Source organism: Micromesistius poutassou, assembly GCF_964030765.1.
Source record: "Micromesistius poutassou genome assembly, chromosome: 16".
NCBI lineage: Eukaryota > Metazoa > Chordata > Actinopteri > Gadiformes > Gadidae > Micromesistius > Micromesistius poutassou.
The window spans coordinates 6,833,985-6,847,264 of NC_140286.1; the positions used below are offsets into that span (position 1 = coordinate 6,833,985).

At 42.7% G+C, this 13,280-nt stretch overlaps 1 protein-coding gene across 1 annotated transcript; it reads right to left on the reverse strand.

The window, feature by feature from the left end:
• Positions 1-1,592: 1,592 nt before the first annotated feature.
• On the reverse strand, positions 1,593-4,459 carry ltb4r2b (leukotriene B4 receptor 2b; the record flags this gene model as incomplete). The annotated part of the gene is given in 5 exon segments (XM_084481468.1): positions 1,593-1,800; positions 2,304-2,347; positions 2,773-2,973; positions 3,886-4,234; positions 4,236-4,459. Coding segments are annotated over 5 exon segments (1,026 nt in total).
• Positions 4,460-13,280: the final 8,821 nt, after the last annotated feature.

A 13,280-nucleotide genomic window follows, 5' to 3' on the forward strand; every position in this document is an offset into this window, starting at 1 on the left:
TGTAATCATTTCTGGCACTGGTCATATGTTACACACGGCTTTGAGTCTGATAGGTATGTTAATTCTTTTAAATGATTTACATTTCGTTTGTTGGTAGGTTGTTTATTTATTGTTAGTATAAATTATTAGCTGTATAATCATTTTTAATGTCACTAGTCAACCACACCGCTCCATGCATGTGCGGCTATGCTAAAGGCTAATGAAAAGCTTTTTAATCAGCGAAATCTTTTGTATTGTTGTTATGGAAATGACAATAGTTTTGGGCTGCTATGTACTAACTTCGAACGCTTAATTATACTAACTGGAGGGGGGGGGGGTGTTAGACTTTTGTGTACTGTTGCAGTCAAACCTGAAATGATGATTTGCTGTGAGTCCGTGTTTCACCTGAACCTCATGATTATTATTTCACTGCGCTGATGGTTTGACCAAGATCCGCTACCTGTGTGTATGCCATTATTTGGGCCTAAGACTCATGATCTGTATTCTGCCCATAGGAAATGAACGGGGCCTACATATTTTTGGTCGGTTGTGATCGAAACGAGGCAAGTCGTGAATACTCTTTAACTAATTGACCATGTTTGAATCAATGATGACTTGCATATTCCGTGTTTCACATGAATTTCTATGATTTCAACAATGTGCTCTGAGATTCAAAGTGGCTTATTGGTGCGTTGGTGCGCAAGTCGGTTGAGTATTTGCTATTAACGCGCGTGTCCTTGGTTTTTCTCTAGGTAGGCCTACTTGCTGGCAGGATACAGGTTCCTGCATGTCCCATCAAATTAAGTGAACAGAACTGGTATAGAATATAAACAATCACGCATTTGTGGTGATAAATCTTGATCCAATCCAAGTTATACCCGCTACGGTGCATAACTTCTAGATATTGTGTAGTCTGTAGCCTATATGCCAATGTTACATCTCTATTATTGACTTGTGTTTCTGCGATGCCCAACTGTACTGCCTATTAATAAAGTTTATCTAATTAAATGTTTGTCCCAAATGTATTGTTTCATGCATAAAGACTATTAGTTTGTGTTCCTCTAAACATGGAAAAGGAGCAATTTGCATCTTTCAAGGCTTTCCTGGGAAACTCGTTATCACTATACTTCTCACAGTAACTTGAATCATAAATCATGCTTTTCCAGAGGTGTATGGTATAGCTACTATGGAAATGATTCAGGTGTTGCTTGAAATCATAGGGTGAGTGACCTGTATACATTGGACTTGGAAATTCAGCATGCATGTATAGCTGGGATAACCCATGCCTATAAAGTCCTTTGCAGACCCTTGGAATAACATGCCTCATGGAAAAATGCCACAAACTGGCAAAACTTGGCATTCCAGTCTACAGAAAACATGACACTTTGCAAGCGATGAAGTGCTCTAGATTTGGCATTAAATTATGCTCGTTATTTACTCAATCACTGGCTATATCAGCCATAAATTTAATGTAGTTACTTGATTCTATTTACAGTACAAATATACAATGCCCTTAATGGTAAAACTTTTACCACATATTTACATCTTGACAATTCTAAATTTACAGTTGTAAATTTAAGAGAACTTATGCTAGTACCAGTCATATCAGTCATTTATAGTTCAGTAGACTTCTTAATTGTGCCTTCAGAGTTTCTGCTCTGATCCATCGATGTGCCCTCAAAGAGTCGAGCCATGAAGGCGAAACCATTTGCCTTGATGTACGACTTCCCCGCGAAGGTGTAGAGGACTGGGTTGGCACAACTACTGATAAAGGCCAGAGCAGAGGTCACGGCACGACTCGTCTTCGATATAAGGAGCAATCTGTAAGAGATGGAACCGCTTAGGAGTCGGACAGAACCCCCACACGTTCATTACACAGCACTGTGTAGTCCACTAAGTACAGATCAAAGATGCAAATCTAACACTTAATGGTACATTAATCAACGTTAGTTAATGCAGTTATGAGCATTTGCTGACAGTTCATTTCAGTTAACTAATATAGCTATAATTTACCAGTATAAGTATTCACTTATACATTTTTAATAGGGTTAATCCTAGCCCTTACCCTAACCTGAACCCCTATACAAATGTAATGTGATAACGCTTATTACTGCATTAACTAATAAATTCATAGTTGATTAATGTTCCCTTATGGTAATGTGTTCCCTGCTAATCTAATGTGTGCTACTGATATTTTCATATATGAAATCCAATTCCACTGGTTGCTGGAGTACATGTGTGTTTTAGTGGTTATCCTGGAATATCCATTAAAGGAGAAAGTCTGTGGCAAAAGGAAATGGTAGAGACATGGGATTCATACTTACTTTGCTCGCATCGCCGACTTTTCTTCAAACCACTCAGCTGAAACCTGGGACCGATAGGAGGGACTTCATGTTAATCCATCTTTCTGTCTCCTTAACCCACTTAATCCTGGCCACAAGCCAGCTCATGCTGTCCAATGCTCTTGACTATATACTTGTTCCTCCTAGTTGGCTTTCACATATACTTGGCATTTTAAACACTATATGTGCTATATATAAATCATTTCTTTATATATCATGTGAAGAAGTGAACATAAAATATAATTATGTATTTATATGTAGACTTTAGACTTTAACTTTGTTTATACATATTTATATTTCAATAAACGACACAAAAAAAAGAAAGTTTTACTTAAAGGACATTGACGAACATCACTGCTTATTAACTGTATCTGGTGCATTCATTTAAAACCAGATACAGTAGGTAACAACACAAGTCACGAGCAAGGTTAGCCATGGGGAATCTCCTTACCTGTACCATGTTGATGACATGATAGGGCAACCACAATAAGCCAAAGGTCACCACAATCCCCAAGATAAGCTTCTCACTGCGCACCGTGCGACGAAACTTGGTCTGCTTCAGGCGTCTCACAATCTTTATGTAGCTGGTCATAATGATGGCATAAGGAATTATGAAACCAATCACTGTTTCAAAGGAATACTGGAACATCACCTGGACACAGGAAAAAGGGCAACGCACCGTCAGGGTCGGGCGTATTGTTCAACTATGATATTCAAAATCTGATATTTGGTTTCAACCAGGTTAAAAGCAAGTCATTGGCTAGTCATTCAAGTGATTCTCCAATCTAAATGTTGTTTTTTTCTAAAAGTGCACCATATGAGGTTCTGCACATGTGAAGCTGTGCTCACTCACTATACATGTTAAGAAAGTCCAGTATAGCTCTGTCCCTAGCATTGAGTAGATGTTTAACCAAGCATACCAATGAATGAGTTACGAGATACAAGTTATAAATATAAAGAAGATATACCTATTATAGAGACAAAGAAAGGAGGAGTGGGGTGCAGATCATTGCATTGTGTGTCCTTATGTGGTCCTAACTATGTAACTATGTACTACTAACTACTATCCTGCCAACTACTAATGGAAGAAGTACACACACTACACACTAAACATCTGGCCCGGCGTGTCCAGGGAACACAAACAAGGAACTACTGTACCTGCTGGGACAAAGATCGCCTTTAACTATAGGATGCTGGTATTGTAGGATAACCAACATATGACGTATGGGTGACATATATTATACTCAAAAGGGAGAATTGAAAATATAGCAGCTGGTGAAAACATTTACAAAGTTGAGCAGTGCATTTTACAGAGCATCCTAGGATAGTCACCCTCCTGTTTGCCATCAATCTGCCATCAATCTGCTCATTTCAAAATCATCAGCTGTTTTCTGCTCTCTCTCTCTCTCTCTCTCTCTCTCTCTCTCTCTCTCTCTCTCTCTCTCTCTCTCTCTCTCTCTCTCGCAAAATGTACCTACAGAAGCTTTAAACCACAGAGCATTAAAGAATCTTAACCTGGAAAAAACACAATCAGTACAATTTCCAACGACTCATGCCTACTCACTTCTCGAGGCAAGTCGTGTTTCGGTGTGCACACCAGAATGGTGTCCTGCTCGTCGTCGTGCTTCTTAATCACTTCGCGGAAAACCACGGACGGGATGGCGATAAGTATCACCAGCACCCACAGGCCCGCGATCACTCTGGTCACGATCTTCTTGCTGGCCAAGGACGACAACTTGAGTGGCCAGACCACAGCCACCAGCCGGTGCAGGCTCATCAGAGTGATGAGGAAGATGGAGGCGTACATGTTGGCGTTGCACAGGTAGAAGAGTATCTTGCACATGACCCTGCCGAAGATCCACGTCTGCGTGGCCAGGTAGATGACGAAGAAGACGGTGAGCGCCATGAGGAACGTCGGCGCACGCCAGGTTGAAGATGAGCAGGGTGGTGACCGAGCGGTGGCGAGCGCGTGCCATGATGCTCCAGGCCACAAAGAAGTTCCCGGGCACGCCCAGCAGGAAGACGATGCCCAGGATCAGAGCGCCCAGGGCCGTGGAGATGTCATTGCTCACTGGGCTTAGCTCTGCGTTTGTGTTGTTGGATGAGAGAAGACTGTGGTTTGATGTCAAAGAAGCCATGCTCTCTGTCTCTTGTCTTTGGGCTTCCTGAGAGAGACAGATTAAGGTCAAACACCTCATTGAGGAAACAGTTCTAAGAGGTGTTGGATGATACTCTAACCCTAACACACACACACACACACACACACACACACACACACACACACACACACACACACACACACACACACACACACACACTCAACAAGCCTACCATTTCTCCAAAATCAGTCTGTAGTCAACCTGTATACGTTCTTTCCTCAGCGTTATTTTTATACATTCCATATTGTAAAAGATATCTATAGAGGAGATGCTTTTCTGGGGGCGGGGGTGCATAATGTATAAGACTTTGCTAGGTGAGTATACCTGATGGATTCAAAGGTAGACCTGATGTCTCCAGACAGTGCCATGGGGCTTCTTGCCCTGACGCAGCCCTCAAAGAATTTACTGTGGGTTTGCCAATAGCAAACTGACAAAAGTCAGCATGATTAAACATGCCACAAACAGCTTATTTGCCAATAGAAAGCAAAGAATCAACCCTCTTATGTTACACGTTACAAGTCTACAAGGTGTTGCCCTCGAGACTTCTCCCACTTTCCCCTGGTGGCCAACAGTGTAAATGGTAGGCTACTGCGAATTTCTGAGGATTGATTTGAGGTCGAGATGCAACAATTTCATCAGTGTCGGAGTAGGCTGCGATTCAGAGGTCAACAATTCGTCAAGCAATCTTGGTTTATTCTCCATGACATGATCCACCACATATCAGAGTATCAGAGTCAATGGAGCTACGCAGGGGTATGAGCATCAAATGGCCCTTCATTTGTCTTATAGTCAAACAGGAGATCTCCCATAGACCAACAGGTCTGGGGGTCAATCTTACCCAGGTATTACACCCTGCCAATTGTTAAAACGAAAGAGGGTGTGGGCGGTTTGTTATTGGCCATTTCTAACGTTCTACATTAGAAATACATTTAACCTTTGAGATGACGGATTAAAGGTGTAGGCCTACCTACGCATGTTTCACAATCGTCAGAATGCACGCAAATAGTCAATAGTCAGTAACATTCGCTTAAAAATTTAAAACAGGCAAGGCTAGGCAAGGCAAATCTATCATCTAGTGGAATGTTATTCATAAAGACACAAATTATTTCTGTTCAGCATTGGAAAAAGTTGAATTTGGGTAATGGTTTGAGTGAATATTTCTCATGAGTAGGCTACTGTTGAAAGTTGAAAAATAAGCATAAAGACTTGAGGAGGAACAAACAAAACGACCCGGCTTTAAGAGCACCTACTGCAGGATGCAACAGGTGCTGGGTGCAGGGCAAACATTGCCTAGAACACACGACAAGACGCACCACTACAATCCATAGCTACTATTCATATATGTTGCCACGGTACATATCAATTGATCGGTGGCCGACGCATTGAAAGTCCCCAAACACATGACATCATTAGCGCTGTTAAGTTATTTTTGTTTAGGCAAACCCAATCCATGTAGCCTACGACACAAGTAAGGATTGTTGCCGTGATTTCTAAGCAAGCAAACAGGTTAAAATAATAGAAAGAATACAATAGATACCTTGGTCACGGCAGGCTGAAGACTCCAAACTCTTCTTAATTCGTATCTCGGATGGTGTTTTATCCAGATGTGGGAGGAAGCTGTTCTCATTTCACAACACCCGCTCAGTAAGCTCAGTCAAATTGTGATTCATGTCCGCCCCAACAGGCTCTGACTTGCTGACAGAATTGAGAGGTGCGCCTGCCTTTCACTAGAGATCTCGCTCTCTTTCCCCTCTTTTTCCTCTCTCTCTCTCTCTCTCTCTCTCTCTCTCTCTCTCTCTCTTTCTCTCTCTCTCTCTCTCTCTCTCTCACTCATTTTTTGACGGCGACGAGAGAAACGGCGACTTTCCCTTCTTTTCACTCTGGCCTTTTATTAGCCTGTCCCCCCCCCCCCCCCCCCCTCTCTCTTTCTCACACACGCTATTCTATTATGGACGAGTCCGATTTGCAGTTCTTCTCCAACTGCGGTGCTCTAAAATGGACTGCGCTAATTGTCTTCTCTTGGAAATATAAACGTGGTACAAAATAGCTCTATAAACAGAGGCGCATTTCCTCTATAAACCTTTCCATCGTCCCAGAAACGAAAAGATTAAGTTTCTATCCCCAGGGCACATATTATGTGTAATGTAGCTGGTATTGCGTAAACAAATGTTTATCAGGATGCTGATTAAAGAACACACTAACAAACAGGGCACACACACACACACACACACACACACACACACACACACACACACACACACACACACACACACACACACACACACACACACACACACACACACACACACACACACACACACACACACTCTCTCTCTCTCTCTCTCTCTCTCTCTCTCTCTCTCTCTCTCTCTCTCTCTCTCTCTCTATGTAAACCACAGGAAACTAGTGAATATAACACACATTAACCCTGGACCCCTTTCATGCGTGCAGAACTCAGACCCACCATAAACATTTGGTCAGCAGGCCTCTATTTAAATGATGTGTGTCAAAGCTGCACTAACGGTCAATGTATGCTATGAACTAGGCTTCTACTTGCACTGGAACATAGGAAGAGACCCATAAGGGCTGTGTGCAACACCTGTGTTTGTCCTGCTATGACACCTCCATGAAAAGGGTGTATGGACTGTTTTTTTGTTTTGTTTTGTTTTTGTTGAGTCAGTTGCTGCCACAACCCGCTCCTGCAGATTCCCGCCGTACCACATCAGGAGGACAGAATCTTTTGATCCAGGTTCTTCATCTTGCTTCATCTTGGTCATCTTGCTTCTAGACTCCTGCCATTCCATTTTGGCTGGTCTGCCTGCAAGTTCACACTGCTATTCACACTCTGCAGCTCATCCAGAACTCAGCCCCCCAGCACAATATGTCAAGATTTATTTTATTCAGTTTGTGTAATCTAGCCACCCCATCTGTTAAGGGTTCCCCTTCTAGTTGCCCTTTGAAAACCTTTTGAATGGGGGGAACCGGTCACAAACCCCCTGTGACCGGGGGGGACTATGGAGGTAGATTTGTGTCTTTATTATGCAATCAAACAGAATATGTTTGAGAGCAAAACTTTCCACACTGCAATCAAAAAATAGATTTGAGAGCAAAACTATCGACTATCGACGTGAGTGGCCACAAAATGTTTTATTGCAAGTAAAATAAATGTGATTAAAAATATATTAATGGGAATCCAAAAGTTCTGTCTGCAAATCCAAAAGTTTTGTTTGCGAATCCAAAAGTTTTGTTTGTGAATCCAAAAGTTTTGCTTGCGAATCCAAAAGTTTTGCTTGCGAATCCAAAAGTTTTGCTTGCGAATCCAAAAGTTTTGCTTGCGAATCCAAAAGTTTTGCTTGCTGTTGAGCTGAATCTCGTGGGCGGGACCTACGCCGAAAGATATAAGACACGTCTCTATTGGTCAGTCTCGATCGGAGTGACAGCTTGGCAACATCCACAGTTAGTAACGAGAAGTCCATGATGAGACCGAGTGGGACTCGGGAGCGGAGTTGCCAAGCTGTCACTCCGATCGAGACTGACCAATAGAGACGTGTCTTACATCTTTCGGCGTAGGTCCCGCCCACGAGATTCAGCTCAACAGCAAGCAAAACTTTTGGATTCACAAGCAAAACTTTTGGATTTGCAAGCAAAACTTTTGGATTCGCAAACAAAACTTTTGGATTCGCAAACAAAACTTTTGGATTTGCAAACAAAACTTTTGGATTCCCATTAATACATTTTTAATCACATTTATTTTACTTGCAATAAAACATTTTTTGATTGCAGTGTCGATAGTTTTGCTCTCAAATCTATTTTTTGATTGCAGTGTGGAAAGTTTTGCTCTCAAACCTATTCTGTTTGATTGCATAATAAAGACACAAATTTACCTCCATAGGGGACCCCCTTATCTACATTAGAAAACCCCTGCATTTCAACATTTCCATCATATTATCTATCCTCAAAGGGGGTGAAACTGTGTTCAAATGCTGTGGGAAACTGTATTCAGGGCTCACTCTGCTAGAGAGGATACTATGCATACATTAAAATAGGTTAATTGTCCAACTAGTGCTTTTTTGCATTTAGAAATCTCATTTGTCCTAGAAGCAATATCTTCATGACAGCCTTCACTGGCTACCGGTTGCTGCCCCAATCCGATTAAAGTCACTGGTAATTGCCTGCTGTACCGCAAACGGCTCTGGCCCATCCTACTACCGTCAAACCATACACCTCAGCCCCATCGTCTCCTATCGCTGACAGAAAAATCACCTGTTCAGACTAATGCTACGTTAAAATGGAGCATTGTTCCATAATAATTAATTTTATGTCTTTGCATGATTCTTGCACTTTTTTCCTCAATGTGGACTGCATTCATTATTAGTCACTCAAAGGTGCCATGACATGCCACCAGGTGTGGTGTGATAAGCCGTTACAAGCTGTTTTGGAAATCTGCCCCTTATGAAGTCAGAAAGTGGGCGTGTCCACCTAAATGTGTACTGGATAGATCAGTCTAGCAGCCTACCCAGTGAACTGTAGCAAACGTTACTGATCTATCCGTCACACATCTAGGTGGACATGCACACCTGTGATGTCTTAAGGGGCTGATTTCCAAAACGTCTTGTAACGGCTAATCACACCACACCTGGTGGCATGTCATGGCACCTTTAAGACAAAAGCGTCTGCTAAATAATGAGGATTGAGGATTGTATTCATTGTTACAATCCCTTACAATTCTGGACAGACATGGGATATGGTTGAGATATGGTTTGCCTCATTCTGTTTTCCCCCTCCCTGCCAGAGCCCGGTCTCTGACCCTCACGTTTAGTTTATAATTATGTTTCACCTTCATCCTGTTCTCATCCTCCTCCCTGCCAGACTGCCTCTAACCCCTTTTGTTCTTAAAGAAATTGATCAATGGAGTAACTGAGGGGTTGGCATCAGCATCAAATGGCCCTTCCCTTGCCTGACCGCCCAACAACAGACCTCCCAGAGACAAACACAAAGATCCATGTGTTCTTGCATTCCCTTACATTACAGTTATTTAGGCGACTTATGATTATAAGTGCAGTTGACAATTTAAACTTGTTGAAACATGAATAAAGTCTTATATCTTGAAGACAGCCTCTCAAGATGTAACACACAAAGAGCCTCATCCTAAAGAAACATGGCATGAATTATGAGCATAAACGAGGACAGTAGAACCTCATGGGATACGATACAGCAATTTAAAAGGTTTCTTTACAATAAGTGTACATTAATTACCTATTTACTAACATTAGTCAATACAGTAATAAGCATTATAATATGGCATTAGTATAGGGGTTAGGGTTAGTGAGGTTTTGTGGATTAGGGTTCACCCTAACCCTAGACCAATAGTAAACTGATAATTAACCGATGAATGGATGTTTATTAATGGTTAATTAATGTATTCTAACTGGGAATTTACACCGCAGGCGAGAGAGAGAGACGTGAGCGTAACGTAGGCGTATTAATTCACACCGCCGCCGTTTATTTCGCTATATCTTCAAGATTCATCAGATAATAGGCATACACGTCATAACCGAGACGCTTCAGAAACGCTTGAAAATAGAAGTGAAGCGTAAAGTTAAGCTTTGGTCGGCCGTGAGACGGGCGTAGAATGCTGCTGGTGTAAGTCAGTGCACTAGTTTGAATGGATTCTATCTCTAGCTGAAGTCGGACGTCTGACGGCCGACTAAAAAACACGTCTAAAACGGCTCTGGTGTAAATTGGCCTTTATTGTAAAGAGTTACCCAGACATTTTTATAAAATGTGTTATCTATTAGCAATACTCTCTCATCATCTTCTCGTCCTCTCAGAGAGAGGCTCCTACAAATTGATAATCGATAAAACAACATGTAAAATGGGCTACATCCTAATGTCCTCTCTTGAGGGAATGAGGATGCGGTTGCTTGCGGTTCACTTGGAGATGGGGTAAAGGGTAGAAGGAACCTTCCAGAACATATGTGGTCCCAGGTTTCTTTATTATGCAAGAGCACAATATAATTTATCCTCCTCTTCTTCCACCATCTCCTCCTCCTCCTTGTCAGCACTCCTTATGTGAGGGTGCCACACCCTCACATGCCCCCTGCCAATCCGATGATGTCAGCGCTTGGCTTTTGGTTTCCTCTAAAGGTGAAACTAAAAGGTTGCTATTCCAAGGTTCCACCTTGGTTGAACCTGGATCACCTTGGAACACCCAAGGTTCCACCAAATCTTTTACTCAATAATGAATGAATCTACCGCCAATGAATGAATGAACCTCCGCCAATAAAGTGATGTTTTCATTGTGTTTGTGTGTGTTTGTGTGTGTGTGCGCGTGTCCGTCTCTGTGTGTGTGTGTGTGTGTGTGTGTGTGTGTGTGTGTGTGTGTGTGTGTGTGTGTGTGTGTGTGTGTGCGCGCGCGCATGTCTCCATCTCTGAACTGGATATTTCAAAGAATAATGCATGGATTTGCATCAAATGAGGCTGAAGAAGTTTACTTTTCATGCCAATGTTTTTCCGGGGAAAACACAGACACAATCAGAGCAATGGGAGCAAGCAATGCTTAAATCAAATTTGGTGGAAAATCAGTCAGACGCTGAGCATTGTAAGTCAATATATATATATATATATATTTTTTTATAACCCTAATAATGTTACAATCGAATGAAAACGAAATACAAACCAAACACTCACGCTAGCCTGTCTCTGAGTCATGGCATTAAAGTAGACCACAAAAGCGAACCCTGGGGCAACATTCTTCCTGCAGTGGTGTAATCTGTGAGAAAAAAAAAATTCTCTGAATGAAGTCCAGTGCCTTTTGCTTTGACCACAAGACGGCAGCATTTCTACAGGAAGCAAAGAAAACCTACCATTTCTGTTGTTTTTGCCAGCTTGTGCCTATCTATATATATCCATGTATAGGACAACTGTATTACAACTAAATATTACAACACAGCATACCAAATACCCGTTGGGTGTATAGTGCCTACAGGATGTAAGCTTTAATAAGATAGAAAGGAAATGGGCTGCCTAAGCAAAGATTATACAAATAAATATAGGGAAAATAAATAAATAGAGAAATATAAAAAATACAAAACATACAGAAATTATATAGGCCTACGACAGAAAAATATGCCTAAAAGGAAATAGATCTGTACTACATTCATCAAACAATATTTCATTGTCAATTTGCATTTCAGTTGTACAACAATAAATAAATTGTATTCAATCTGATCCTTGGTCTAAATTAAAACAAAAAGGAATCAAACATGAATCCCATGTGCAAACCCAGTGGAAGAACACAGGCATCAGCTCGGCAGAGCAGCATTCCGTTGCTCTGGGAGACAGAGGGATTTCCTGTCCTGCGTGTGCGTTGGGTCTGGACGCTGTATGGGTGTGGGAGAAGAGCTTGTGAGTGGCCATTTATTGTTATGACAAGGCCCCAGCGGAGCCGCGGTGGCCATTTTCTCTCTTGGAAAGCCACAGCACCCTGAGAATAGACAGCAGCATGGAAGAAGCCTGCTGCTACACACCAACTGTTACAACCACTGTAACACACCCACACACACACACACACACACACACACACTGTGTGTGTGTGTGTGTGTGTGTGTGTGTGTGTGTGTGTGTGTGTGTGTGTGTATGTATGTGTGTAAAAGACCAACAGAGAGTGACAAATTGAGAGAGAGAGAGAGAGAGAGAGAGAGAGAGAGAGAGAGAGAGAGAGAGAGAGAGAGAGAGAGAGAGAGAGAGAGAGAAAGAGAGAGATAGTGTGTATGTTTGTACCAGTGTGTTTGTGGTTGTGTGTGTTTGTGTGAGAGAGAGAGAGAGAGGATCTAGGCTGGGAAAGTGAGAGAGGAGTGATAGAGACTGAGGCAGAGGCAGAGACAGAGAGAGAGAGAGAGAGAGGTGGAGAAGGAGAGAGATAGTGTGTATGTTTGTACCAGTGTGTTTGTGGTTGTGTGTGTTTGTGTGAGAGAGAGAGAGAGAGGATCTAGGCTGGGAAAGTGAGAGAGGAGTGATAGAGACTGAGGCAGAGGCAGAGACAGAGAGAGAGAGAGAGAGAGAGAGAGAGAGAGGTGGAGAAGGAGAGAGAGAGAGAGAGAGAGGGGGGGGGGAGAGAAGAGAGTAGAGAGGAGGATGGGGGTTTATTTAGGTTTATCGTCTCCCGTCTCAGACAGAAAGCAGACTGCAGAGAATAATGAGAAACAGATCTCTCGGGTAGAGGAACAGAGGCAACGAGTGACGGAGGAAGAGGAGGAGGAGGGGAGCAGGAGTCGGAGGGGTAGAGGGAGGAGGAGAGAGAGGAGGAGAGACAGGGGGAGAGAGAGAGGGGAGGAGAGTGGGAAGGGGGAGAAAGAGAGAGAGAGAGTGTGTGTGTGTGTGTGTGTGTGTGTGTGTGTGTGTGTGTGTGTGTGTGTGTCTGTGTGTGTGTGTGTGTGTGTGTGTGTATGGGGGGGTTCCGTAAGAGCCTGGAAGTCTCTGTGAAGAGAGGGAATTTTAGAGAGAAGGTGGGGGTTGGGTCGGGTGGGATAGTGTGTGTCCGTGTATGTGTGTGTGCGTGTGTGTGTGTGTGTGTGTGGTAGCAGAAGGAGGAGAGTGACAGCCCTGAAGGAGGGGTGTCATGACGGACGCCACAGGAAGTAGGCCTTTCTCATGTCCATCGACTGACAGTTCGCTGCGGGGCCCCTTCCCTTCTGGCGACTTTAAGAGCCCGACGCATCTCCACACTGGGACTCCAAACGACAATTCACCAAATATTATTTAGAAAACAATTTTCTAAATGACCTTCTTTGTCATTCTC